Source organism: Haliotis cracherodii, unplaced genomic scaffold, assembly GCF_022045235.1.
Source record: "Haliotis cracherodii isolate W230 unplaced genomic scaffold, xgHalCrac1.p SCAF_12, whole genome shotgun sequence".
Taxonomy (NCBI): Eukaryota; Metazoa; Mollusca; class Gastropoda; order Lepetellida; family Haliotidae; genus Haliotis; species Haliotis cracherodii.
Genome location: NW_027266267.1, coordinates 40,067,306 through 40,080,860, shown reverse-complemented (window position 1 = coordinate 40,080,860; position 13,555 = coordinate 40,067,306). Strand labels below are relative to the sequence as shown.

At 36.7% G+C, this 13,555-nt stretch overlaps 1 protein-coding gene across 1 annotated transcript in view; it reads left to right on the top strand.

Moving 5' to 3' along the window:
* Positions 1-13,555, top strand: part of LOC139457893 (scavenger receptor cysteine-rich domain-containing protein DMBT1-like) — a 59,640-nt gene that overhangs the window by 32,237 nt on the left and 13,848 nt on the right. Inside the window, exon 4 of the mRNA XM_071239239.1 lies at positions 7,013-7,345. Within this exon, the coding sequence (XP_071095340.1) occupies positions 7,013-7,345 (333 nt within the window). The remainder of the gene's footprint in view (positions 1-7,012; positions 7,346-13,555) is intronic.

Here is a 13,555-nt window from a genome sequence, read left to right as displayed (position 1 = left end):
GATAATACTTCAATGTAATCTTCACCATTATTCCAAATTTTTTTAACTGTTTTCTTTTCCTGTTGTTTCTGATATCTCTGAAACTAGGGAACATACTTTGATGATGAAGAATTTTAGGCAAGAGTTTCACCAAGTTTATTTACAATGGCAGATTTATCAATTTTTTGTTTGTCACCGTCTTTAAGATGGCGTACAGACGATTTGGAACCGTTACCTTTTTATTTTTTTAACCATGTTTCACACCTTGGACATTAGTGTGCGTGAATTAATTTTGGAGACACAATTCCTCCACGATTGACGCTTATTATGTTTATAAGCACGCCGTGACTTGGTACTAGTAATTTTAACATTATTCAAGTTATGTACTGTAGGATGTTTACGGAAATATTTTTCCGCTTTCTTCCTACGCTTTCTTGCTTGTTTGCATTCATTGGTAAACAAAACACCAGGGCTACAGGCATGCTTTACTCGAGCAATACAGACACGGGTAGCTGTGTGGGTAGCACGGGTGTCAAACAGAATTAAAGTTAGGCTGGTTCCGCCCTTCAACTCTTGGCAATTATCTGAAGACAGTTAGAACCCGGAGGTCAGTATCGCCAGATTGGGAAATGAGCAACCGTCTTCTGGCACCGGACTCTAGGCAGGTTTTTAATTTATACAAAATTGGAAGGTTTCCATAGTATCTGTGTGGAACAGGAGGACAGATATATTTAAAATAAAAGTTGACCATGCACAGCTTGGCATGACCAGCCTATTGATAGGATCGGGCCCATCCTACCACCCGTCCAGGTGAAGTGATGGTCAAAGGTGTGTTGGGCAAAGGAACACCTGTTCTTGACACCAGAATCCCGTCATCGACCGACACAGGGGCTCAACCCACGGCAAATCGGTTGCCCAATTGTGTCGCCTCATATGACAAGCAAAGGGATGATGAGGACACATTCCATCCCGGGTCCACACGGGGTAAGAGCAAATAGCGCTGCCCAGCACTCACCACGTGGAGGCTGCACTCCATGAGTGCCATAAGATTTAAGTATATACATTTGAATCACAATTCATATTTAAAATATATGAAATTAAATAAATAAAGGTTCTAAATTAGAATACAGATATAAAAAGAGGTGGTTACATAAAAGAAGCTTTCGCTTATACATATTTAGAAGAATTCTTGATACAAATGCTTGAATACAAATATTTTTCAATTAATTAATTAACTGATCATTTTCGTTAAGATTTTAAAAATGTGGAATACTAATAGTTGCTTTAAGAATAATTCTTCTTTCAAATCAGAATACAAAAGACCACCAATTAAAAAGTGCGTCTATCTTCAACAGAGCAAATGCTAAAAGAGTTAAAACAATGTGTACAAATCCTATCTGCTGGTAGGCAAGAGGCAGGGAACAACATCTAAACATTCCTAAAACTCAGTGCTGGTCTCTTAAATTTATATTCAATACATGAGGTTCAACGACATTAAGAGATAGGTTTAAATTATCTAAGTGTTCTTTATTTGTTGCCATTTACATTTCTGCGATAATCCCATAAATCATTTATTTCAGTTATTAACGTCATGAAAGCGTTGTTTGATAAAAACTATTTTTATTGTATTTTGCAAATGTTGAATATGAAATATTTTTAAATTGCAGCTGACTGCTTTTTTGTCTACTCTCCTGGCCCAATATTTACAGTTATGTTTAGACCAATAAATAACCTTAGAGCAAATTCTGTCTCATGGCTGTCGTTCAAACTTAATAAAAAGTCTAAAAACATTAGTGTGTACTTTATGAATAAGTGAAGCAAGCCCAATATCACCATTAACATCAAGATTGAAAGTGGTTTTATGTACACCCGGGAAATATACGACATGCTCTGTTTGTGATATTAACTTACATACATTTGTTTATACTCCACATTGATGATCCATAAAACATGACTGGTTCAACCAGAGAACTTATAGAACTTAACACATGCATGGTTAGACATACCTCCTGCCACATCAAACTTCTTAAATAGCAGTGATAAGGCGCGACTAGTAGATTTATGGTGTTTCCTAACAGTCTTTCCTATATCTAAGAAGTAATTGAACCATTAGCCAATATGTCTATAACGTTCATCATTCTGTAATGAGACCACAATTGAATTTAACTCTGGTCGTGTTACAGAAGAACATTGAAAGTTTACAATATTTATCTTGCTGCTATTTACAGTTAAATGCCAACTTTTGCACCAATCATTTGAGGCATTTAGCATAGATAGTAGAGACGCTTTTTCTGGAGCAATGAGCGTGACATCAGCAGCATACAACAACACAGATAACATTAAATCATCTATTTGAATACCACAATTGAAATTATAAATACATTCATCCATATCATGAAATATCCATTTAATTTGCCAAAACAATTTACACCACGATAAAGAGATTGCATGGCGTCCAGTATTTAACCTTTTACACCCACTTTACGCAGCTTGAACCTCAAATAATCTCTTGTAACGGTACTAAACACCCTTTTTTAAAACAAAACCAACAAAAGTCGATTGTTTTTAAGCTATTCTATTTTTAATTAAAGTAGATAAAACATAAAGATGATCCGTACAATATCTTTACGGAAACCATTTTATTCATCAGCTAAGATAGTATTTATCTCCAACAAACAAGACAGTCGAGTATTTAATATATCTGCATATATTTTATAAGGGAGTGAAATAAAAGTGTAATAAACCATGCAATTTACCACATTTAGATGGTTCCCCCTTGTCACTGGATGTAAGTTATCACGTGGTGTCTGTCACAACAAGGATCAAGGATACGACTAAGGTGCTTCCATGCCTCTGCTAGTCTCTAAAGTTGTAACTATTTTGTCGTTTATAATTGAACCCAAAAGGTTGGATTATATGGACACATGGCAACTATGCAAAATTCATGACTAGTAGAGATCCCTTGGCACCTGATATTTGAAGTTTAATTACCTAAATTATTTGTTTCTACTTAGACATTTATGATATGTTTACTTCTTAACGTATTGATAGAAAACACTGCATGTTTACAAGCAAACGATAAGCTTTTTGAAAATGGCGGTTGTCCTGATTTCAGTACAAGTATTACTTTGCTCTAATGCCTTTCTTTCGTCATAATTTGTTTGATCTGTTCATGCTTTGAATATCCTTTGATGTTCTACGTCCATTCGTTTTTACTCTAGTTCTTCAGTTAAGCATTGTTTTTCATTTGTTTTGTATGTCTCTAAATTGGAACTAGTTTCAGTCTCATGTGTGAATCCCGTTGAAAGTCGTTTGATCCCGAACCTTGGAATCCTTGATATAAGAAGTAAATAAGACCCAAACACCTTGATAGTATGATACATGTCACATTTCTGATCTCAATGAAAACAACCAAGTGTATTTAGTCAACCAACAGTATACCATTATCTTTCTTCTATGCCATTTAATCTTGGCAAAATTATGTTTCCAAGATGAATTCTCATACGCCCATGTCTAAGGTATGGAACATGATCCAGAAAATTAAAGGTAAATGTTCTAAATCTAGCATACATCACCTTAAAAATGGAGACGAACTATTGACTGATAAATCGGAAATTGCAAATAAACTTGGTGACACATAAGCAAAACATTCTTCTTCCTCTAACTATAAACCTAAATTCCCAAAATACAAAAAAACTGCAAGAAACGAAAATCATTAAATTTCAAATCAGATAATGGGGAAGATCATAACGAAATATTTTCAATCCATGAGCTTCATACTGCTCTTGGACAATCACACGATACTGCTACAGGAGCTGATAATATACATTATCAACTCCTGAAACATTTACCAGACTCATGTTTAGAAAACCTTCTACTAATTTTTGATGAAATCAGGACATCAGGTGAATTTCCATCCTCATGTCGAGATGCTATAAGTGTTCCAGTATCTGAGCCAGGACGTGATCATACTGATCCTTCAAATTATCGTCCAATTTCATTGACCAGCTGCGTTTGCAAAACCGCATGATCAATAATCAACTTGTTTGGTACTTAGAAACCAATAACCTAATTACAAATATTCAATGTGGTTTCCGTAAAAATAGAAGTACAATTGATCATTTAGTACGTTAAAAATGCCATATTAAACAAACAACATGCAGTGTCTATATTTTTCGATCTCGAAACATGATATTTTAAAGGACTTACACGATTTTGGATTGAGAGGCCCTTTGCCTCTCTTTATACCCAAATTTTTAACTGACAGAGAATTGCAAGTCTGCATGGGCTCAACCCTGTCTGATCATTATAATCAGGATCAGGGTGTCCCACAAGGCAGTATCTTGTCTGTTACACTATTTAGTATTAAGATAAATAGCCTGTCTAAGGTCTTAAATGATTCCATAGATGGGTCGCTTTTCGTGGATGATTTTAACATATCTTGTAGTGGTAAAAATATGCATTCAATTGAAAGACAATTGCAGTTATGTCTAAATAAAATTCAAAGATGGTCACTGGAAAATGGCCAAGACAAATTGTATACTTTTTTTGTCGCAAATATAAACCACATCAAGGCCCTGTACTGTACATGGAGTGCACACATCAAAATTGTAAAGGAAGCGAAATTCCTGGGACTTATTTTCGATAGCCATTTGACATTTAAACCCCATATCAAATACCTTACAGCAATATGCCTGAAGGCACTCGATTTGTTAAAAGTCGTTTCCAATTCAAAGTGGGGAGGTGACCAGAAGACCCTCCTCCAAGAACTACGGCTCTGCCTTGGATCCTTCAGAACTTCTCCCATTAACAGTTTATATGTAGAGGCTGATGAACCATCACTAAAACTCAGACGTCTAAAATTATCCTCACAGTATATAACCAAATTATCTTCAAATCAGTCAAACCCTGCATATGATTGCGTTTTTCACCCCCTATATGGGGACCTCTACCAAAAGAAATCTTCTCTTATTCTTATTAATGATGGTGACACAGTTGCTAGCGCTACTATCATTGTATCCAGAACAATATCGTTCAGGTTGCCACATGACAGTTCCATTTTCACGGCAGAATCACACGCCATCTTAACGGTTCTTAAATACATTCAAAATCAATCTAAGCATAAGCAGTTCATAAGATTTTCAGACTCTCTTTCGAGTCTTCAGGCTATTCACAATATGTCCAGTACACATCCACTTCTACTCGAAATTGTCGAATTATATAATGATCTAGCTACTGGCCAATATGACATCGCTTTCTGTTTGTTACCCAGCCATGTTGGAATCGTTGGTAACACAATGTCTGCTGCTGCTGCTGCAAAAGCAGCACTCAACAAATCTGTGACACCACTTCTTATCCCCTACAGTGATATTAAACCCTTGATTAGATCGTACATCAGAGATCTAATGCAAAAGAAGTGGGACACCCAAGTTGGTATCAATAAATTACATCAAATTAAGCCAACCTTCGGTTACACCTACTTGGGTTGTCAGTCCAGATTTGAAGAGGTCATAATGCGACGATGTCGTATTGGCCATTGCAGATATACACATGAACAGATACTGAAAGGTGAGGATTCTCCATTTTGTATTCCTTGTGATGGGATAATCACGGCCAAGCATGTCCTGCTTGACTGTATTGATTTTGCCATCACAAGGGATAAATATTTCAAATCATCATCTCTTAAGGATCTTTTTAATAGTATCAGTTGTCATTTAATTGTTAGATTTTTAAAAGAAATAGAACTTATTGATAAATTTTGATTGTGTAGATAGTTGATTTTTATAATATTGGTAGTCTTTAATGAGTAACTTAGATGGTTAATGACTGTATCCTCAAAGGGGGTTGAAGTAGTGTAAAATTATTTTCCCCCTGAGAGGATATGTAAGACCACATCCTGAAAGTACGTTTATTCATACCACTGTTTTTAAACGTAGTATATTTGTTTTGTTTTAATTATGGCTTAATTGCATACCATCGCCAGCAGCTGAAGGGATGGTGTAAACCCTGCTGGGGAGCCGTGCAGGTAGCAGAAGTATTGTAAGTCCCCACGGGCCCCAGTAAGGTGGCCTAACTTTGGTTGCTGGCGATCTCTAGCCCGTTTTTTAAATTATTGTTGAATAATAGGTTATTCATTTGATTGTTGTATACTAGTTTTACTTATAAACTGTGATATGCTAGTTGTTTTACTGTCCGTCGATGACAGGTTTTATATTTTAATGTCCGTATTATAAATGTTCTCGTCACGATATGGCTGAAATATTGCCGATGTGACGTAAAGCTTTAACTCACTCACTCTATGACATTGTGTAATGTCAATACATTTTGCACATTTATCTCTCTCCACTTTCATATGATCATAAGAAATCCACTTTCACATGATCATAAGAAATATTGCCTGTCCCGTTGTTCTTCTCTAATGGGGAATGAAAATCAGTTAAGCTTCAATGGCCCCATAATCTGCCTAATTTAACGCAAGGACGCTTTGGGATTTCTGAGAAAAGAGAGGAGTTAAAAGTCGAGGTCCATTCTAAACATTCACGGGAAGATAGATATGGTCACAGAAAGAAACAAGAAACTGAACAGGATAAGATGTGTTTAGAAAATAACGTGAATATATAGAAATAAGCATGAACATAATTCATCTCCAGTTATTACATAATAAAATAACTATTAATTTTAACTATTTGAAAATATTTGGTATTATTCTACCGAAAACATGTTGTGTGCACACTCAGATGACTAGGATGTTCTGATGAGATGAAATAATCTAAGATTGATATAAGGTCCAAAACGACCAAGAAATCGAATGCAATTTGACATCATCAAACAAAACAACTTGTTTGTGAGAAAGTGTCTATGTTTAAAATATTGGGCTGAAGTAAGTATTTGGGTTTTTGTTTTCTATAGTTTTGATCTGGTATCACTGAAAGTTACATTGAAAAACAGCAAATTGAGACGAACCGATTAATTTTGATGGTCAGTTGGTTGATTAACCACTTTCCAACAGTACAGACGGTGTGTTGTGTTTCAGCTGCTGCAGTGGTATATGCCCGTCAAGGAAGTAATGCAACCTTGTCCTGGAGACTACCCCAGCCTGCTGTCAGAGAGTTTACAGTGAGACGTTATTCATCAGACATTACTCTGTTCTATGTGACCAACTACAACAAGGTGGACATCACTAGCACGTACAGGACAAGAGCAGAGTTTACTGGGAACATTGATTCGTCAGGATCTGGTGTGTTCAGTTTCCTGCTGTATGATGTTGTGTGGAATTCTGACCATGGTGTCTACAGATGTTACAGGGGTTCACCAGGATCTAGAGGGGATCAGATGTCTGACTGTGGACAGGTGCTTCATGTCATACGTAAGTATATGATTCAACTGATTGTACAATGCTATTTGTTAGAATGTGATGATATGTATTTGGAATCCATAAACTGATACGTTCTTTCAATCACATTCCCTCAAACAGTTTTCCCTGAAAACATGATTATATATATAGTGTGCACTGCAGGTTTATGTTGGTTGTATTCTTTTGTGTGTTGCCCTTGTTTAGTTTTCAAATCGGTGTCAGGGCAATACCCTTTTGGTTAAAGCGATCAATCGCCACGCCAAAAACCGGGTTGAATTCCCCACGTGGGTACAATGTATGAAGCCCATTTTCTGGTTTCCCCACCTCAAGATTGCTTGAATATTGATAAAGGCAGCCTTAAATACACTGACTGACTCACTCAAACTGTTATCTGACTAGTTGTTATCAATTAAGACAATTTCCTTGGTTGATACCTAGCAAAGGACACTATGCAATGATGATTAAAAATACTAATATGATCAGAGATACTTGTCTAACGCAATAATCAAACTTACAACACAAGCTAGGCACCAGTCATATGTTTCTTTCTTCAATTTGTCCATCACTTGATTGTCTGATTTGTTTACATGTCGCCGCCGGGTGGCATTAGTACGGATGTGCGGCGTCAGGCAACACACACATACATTTTTATGCAAGTTGTGTGAGTGGTGCGTGCTACCGGTAGGGTAGGGTATGCTTACCCTTTCCGCGAACACTTGGTGTCTTCACTCATTTTCCGTGTTCCACTCATATTATTTTCACCACTATGTTGCATTTTGCGCTCAATGAAATATGTTTCGTTGGAGAATCGAGACTTGTTATATTCCCTGGCTTTGACGTTTTATGCTTTAATAAAAACGTCATTGTTTGTTCTTTGTACAAGTACCTGGCTGCATCTGTACACAAAACAAACATTCTTCTGGATTGGAAGGATATACATCACCTGTTCTTCATAACTGGTCTACTAATTTTAAGTTTTGAACATCAAACCTCTATTTGTGATGAAGAAAAAACATAAAATCTCATTAGAACATATTTCTATTAATTGCATGAAAAGGCAGTGATGTAAAATATGGAATTTACCATCACATATAACTCAGAAGCACATGTTTATTGTTTCAGTTAGAGATGTAAACGTGTATTGTCATAAATGCAAGTGTCTACAGGTAAAGGCGTTTCATATTTGAATGTTGCCAGTGCATGTCTGTGTGATCATTGAATTTAATATTTTGCATTCTTCACCCAAACATTGCCAACACTAGACTGTCATGTTACTGATGGTATTACCACTGCCCGTACACACTGCATGTTTCCGAAAAGTAGGACACCGGTCAAATGCAATATCTCTTAGCTCTTAAAAAACGTTGACAAGAAAATATGTTCATTATGTGACATTTGTTTTCCATTTGCTAGAATGTTCCTCAAAGAGATGAATTTAATAGTTGTGCAATCATTGTACAAATAAACACTATGGCCTGAACTTACTGAAACCCAGCTGCATGTTGTGGAATATTATTATTCCGTGAGTATTAGTCTCTATCGCATACATTCACGACCTGTGCCAGAAAATGTTTTTAAAAATCACTTTTAGGTGATTATCTCAATTTTGATTTATTTATTTTTGATATTGCTGAAATACTCACAAAACAACATTAAAAAGTATCTACAGTGACTTCACAACTACCCCGATCTATTTGCTTCACTGGGACATTAACGGGGATTGAATGTTGGTTATGTCATGGATATTTCAAACGTAATGAAACTTTGTATTACTTTATTTTGAACCCCAAAACGAAAAACATAGACTTTCTTCAGAGATTTCACAAGTGTAACGAGGGACATGAAAATAACATTTAGGTAAGACTAATTATCTTTTTTAGAAACAGGTCAATTTGCCCACAGTTTTGGAGATGCACTTGCACCGACAAGAACATTGAAGCGGTCAGTTCCTTAAAATACCTTGGTCCTTCTCAATAAACATTTATTCTTCTGTCCTCGAGTTGACCCGGTTCAGACGAGTTGTTACTATTGGTCACCCATGCGCTAAAGTCTCCACAAAGAAAAAAAACAAAGTGAAGGTAAAAAGTGGAACCCAATTTGAGGAATATGCGTGGCCACCAATACGATTCCTTACAAAGAAAGGTACTTTTCTAGGTATGCAGACACAGTATTGTCACATGGTGTGGTACCTGAAGTGACAGCATTTCAATAATTTTAGTTTATCTAACATACTATACACTAAGGCATAAAATACATTAAATATGGTATGATGTAATTGGTGTTGGTTGTGAACTCTGCCATCAGCGTAATAAATATTCGTTTTATTATGTTCCATAACCTAATCTGAAGTTGTGAACTGTTTTAATTTCAAAATGAAAAAGGTAAGAACAACTCAAGATGTCATAGAGAGAGCTTTACGCATATAGGTTATATGGTTACGACAATTAGAAAGGGGTGTTTCATTTATGAAGCATAATCTATATCAGTATTTATGTTATATTTGATGTACCAGAGAATAGGTTACAAGGTAATGTGCAATATCGGTAATTTATTAGAATAAATGTTTTTTTTTCTGTGGTACAACATGAGTGGTGAGTTACACATGAGTGTGTGTTACTAAAAGTGATCAAATCATGTCCATGGCCATTAGTAATATCAGCTTATAGCATTGTCCACTGTACGATGCCGATCATATCATAAACATATGGCACCCATCACAAACAAATGAAAAGAAAGGTCAATTGTTCACCTGAAAAACATGGGAAGATAGGGTGCAAGTCAAAAAAGGAATTGCACACAGAATACACATACCAAACAATGTGTTTGGTTAATCAGAATACAAAACTGGAAAGTGGGAATAACAGTATTTTAGACAGTATAATAGCTGTTGTCTGATGTGGGAGACATTCACAAATACGGGTATCCTGGCAGACACTCTTTCCACTAGACCATGGGGCCGGTCCGTCATTGTACGAAGTTTCAATAGCAGATTTCGTATTGCCAAAAGTATTTTACACCAAAATCAGGTATGATGTAACAAATTACTATTATGACAATAGTCATAGATTTAATCTTTGTTTTCCTCGTTCAAAATGGAAAGGATTTTATAAATATATCACCCTTCCAAGTGTATGTATGTTTAGTGGATAATATGAGGGAAAGGTACAATAGCCCTGTGTGAATACTCTTTATTATCGCATTTAATATAAAATTCTCTTGGGGTAGCAGATGACGAGGCGAGGATTTATTTGCACGTTTATGGAAACATATAGGTTCATAACACAAGTAAATAGTTATTAGATTGAACACAAACGTTGAGGTCTCACAGTCTCTGCCATGTCCCCGGTAAATGATTTGAAGGACCAGCAAATATAAGTGCTTTATAATTATTAAAGAAACTGCTTTAACCCTGAAATGATCCATCTGTTGTGCTACAGGCGACCGTTTTCACCGTGTCCCATTTCTATTATCAGCCCGCCGCTGCCTTGAGCATACGAAGCAGTAATACTTTGAATATCCTCTTATGGATATTGTCGATCGTTTCCTCATCTATATGTATAATTCAACCCTGCAGTAGAATCGATGACTTCCACAAAGCGTAAAATGGGATGCCAAAGAAATAATGCCTGGGTACGGACAAGTTTTTTTGTAGAACTATTTGACTGGAGACCCCTTCTGAATTTGGTAAAAGTCGTGGTCGAAAAGCTTGCCTTATTCAAAACCATGTGGTCGTCACAGTACAATGTACTATGCGAAAATATACAAGCATATGTTACACCCGAAGACGTATCGGTGTTTCCTAGTAGCGTAAAGGGGTTTTCAAGTTCCATCTATAGCAGTGATTCAGCCATAGAAAACATGAGTAATTCTCCAGACGTGGATGTGTGACAGTCCCAGGGTTGAAGCATGTCAGCACCAGCTTCCTCGTGTACATTTACAGGTACAAACGAATACAGACTTGGGTAATCTGTGACCCACCGTCGAACCCTGGGATAAATGCAAAGAGCGAGCTAGGATAAGTTGTAAATTTTTCGATAAGTTGTATATTTATAATACTTATTCTATCTCACACGATCTGTGCCCGCCCATCCGCCCACGCATCACAGTTACACTAGCCTATTAGCTCCTAGAAAGAGAATGATGAAGCAGTCAATGGATCAGAATGAGGAGAGCGTGTTTACTTACACTGCTGCCTAGAAGTTCATTCCCCTTGGCATTGGCAACGCGTTACGCACCCCGTGTGCACCCCGTTGGTCACTCGCGTGGAACCTGTACGCCACCCGTGTGATCCCCTTGTGCAACGCATTGAACACGGGTGTGCACCCCGTTCGTCACTCGTGAGCAACGCGTGACACATTCATTACAGGGGGAACAAACATTTGACCAAAGAAGGACCCATGTTAAGCTGAACTTGGAGGTGGTAACAAGGTGATAAGACTTTCAGTGATCATGTTTATGAGGTTTGGCGGAGCATTGTTTTATTGGACCCTAATTACTTTATGATGGTTGGGTCTCTTTGTCTCAGCTCCATAGCCGTGACGCTGGGAAAGGGCAGCATTTAAGTAGTGAGTGTAGGTTATATAATGTAGGATACACTTTGTGGAGAGGGTTCTACTAATTACTGTACCACAGGAAGAGAGACCTGTAGACGTGAGTGCGGGGTTGTGTGTAAGATGACCTTTGCATAATGGCCGCCAGGAGAGGTAAACATTGCTTTTTTACGGGCTTGTTAAATAAATTCCCAGTGCTGCTGTCAAAATATCTTCTTCGTGATCCTAGATGCATCATTTTGGCATTTACAATATAAACTCTTTCAACGTACAGTAATGGTTTACTTGTCATATCTTTAGGAGTATTTGTCAATTGTGTTTAGCTTACAAGCAATAATTGTAATTTGTGGTGACATGTCTCATTAAAACATAAAGTCTCATTTAAGACATGAAGTAAGTAGGATAGTAAATAATAATATTCAAATCGCATTAAAATATAATGATAACAAGATACATATGTAACCCTAAAGCCTGTGTTCAACATTCATAGCCAGGAGGAAAACTGATTAAACAAAGGGAAGAAGCTTGCCCTTACTTATATGTACAGAGATCATCTGAATATGACTGTATATGTAAATGTTACGATACGGTACCTATCTTCACGAATCTTTAAAAAATGGGCATAAAGTTTACTGAGACGAAGGCTAGAGATACAATACGACATTCGATTTTTTAGATCATACAGTACATTTTTTAATGATAAATTCAGTTTTTGATATCTGAAAACCGATATGCTATATTAATAAACATTTCATGATAAAATCAAATCAAATTTGTGATATAAATTCATTCTCTGGTATCCATAAATGAATTATTGATATCAAATGTACGTAATTTTATTACGAGTTTATGTAATAACGACATCGCTGACCGGCTCGTATAGGCTATCTCCGTTCTTAACATCCGTAACTCTTCAATCCACAACGACTTCCGTGTACCATGCTAGTTTTCTTCTTAGCGTTTACACAGGTCTCCACTCTGTGTATATATTCATTACACGTGTCCAGCACGGCAATTAATATGGCCTATTCTATATATATTGTGCATCTGTGTAACAGTAGTATATACTGTATATATATATATATATATGTCGTAGGAAATAATTAACATTATGCTTTATCAACTAACAATTAATCTATCGAACATAATAACCACAGTGCTTCGGGTAATTGACTAACAATGCATTTCGGGAAGCACGTCTTTTATTCGCCCTATTGAAAGTTCCTACGCATGAATTATTTGTTTACCCACCCACCTCCCTTTGAACAATCATCTGTATGTCATCTTTTATTACTTTCTCACCATAGTTTGCCTACATACTTGCCTCCCACTAATACCTTTGGGGACTGATTGCTGATTTGGGCCTCAAAACATTCTCCCACAGAAGAAACTGTACAAAATACAAGTTGGTGATGTGGGTATGCCATGCCTAGATGAGTTTTATAATTTGGTAGTGTGGGTAGTTGGAATAGTCCACTAAACTGAATGAAGGGATGACAAGACAGCCAGAGATAATCATGCATATTTTAATCAACAACATATTATAACAAGTAGCTTCTATCAACAACTATGTGTCCCTCAGTGTCCCCGATTTATTAATGTGATTTCCAGATGCACACCAGTTAGTTCAATTCACCAAGATTGTGAGCAACCAGGTCAACATAGTCCACGA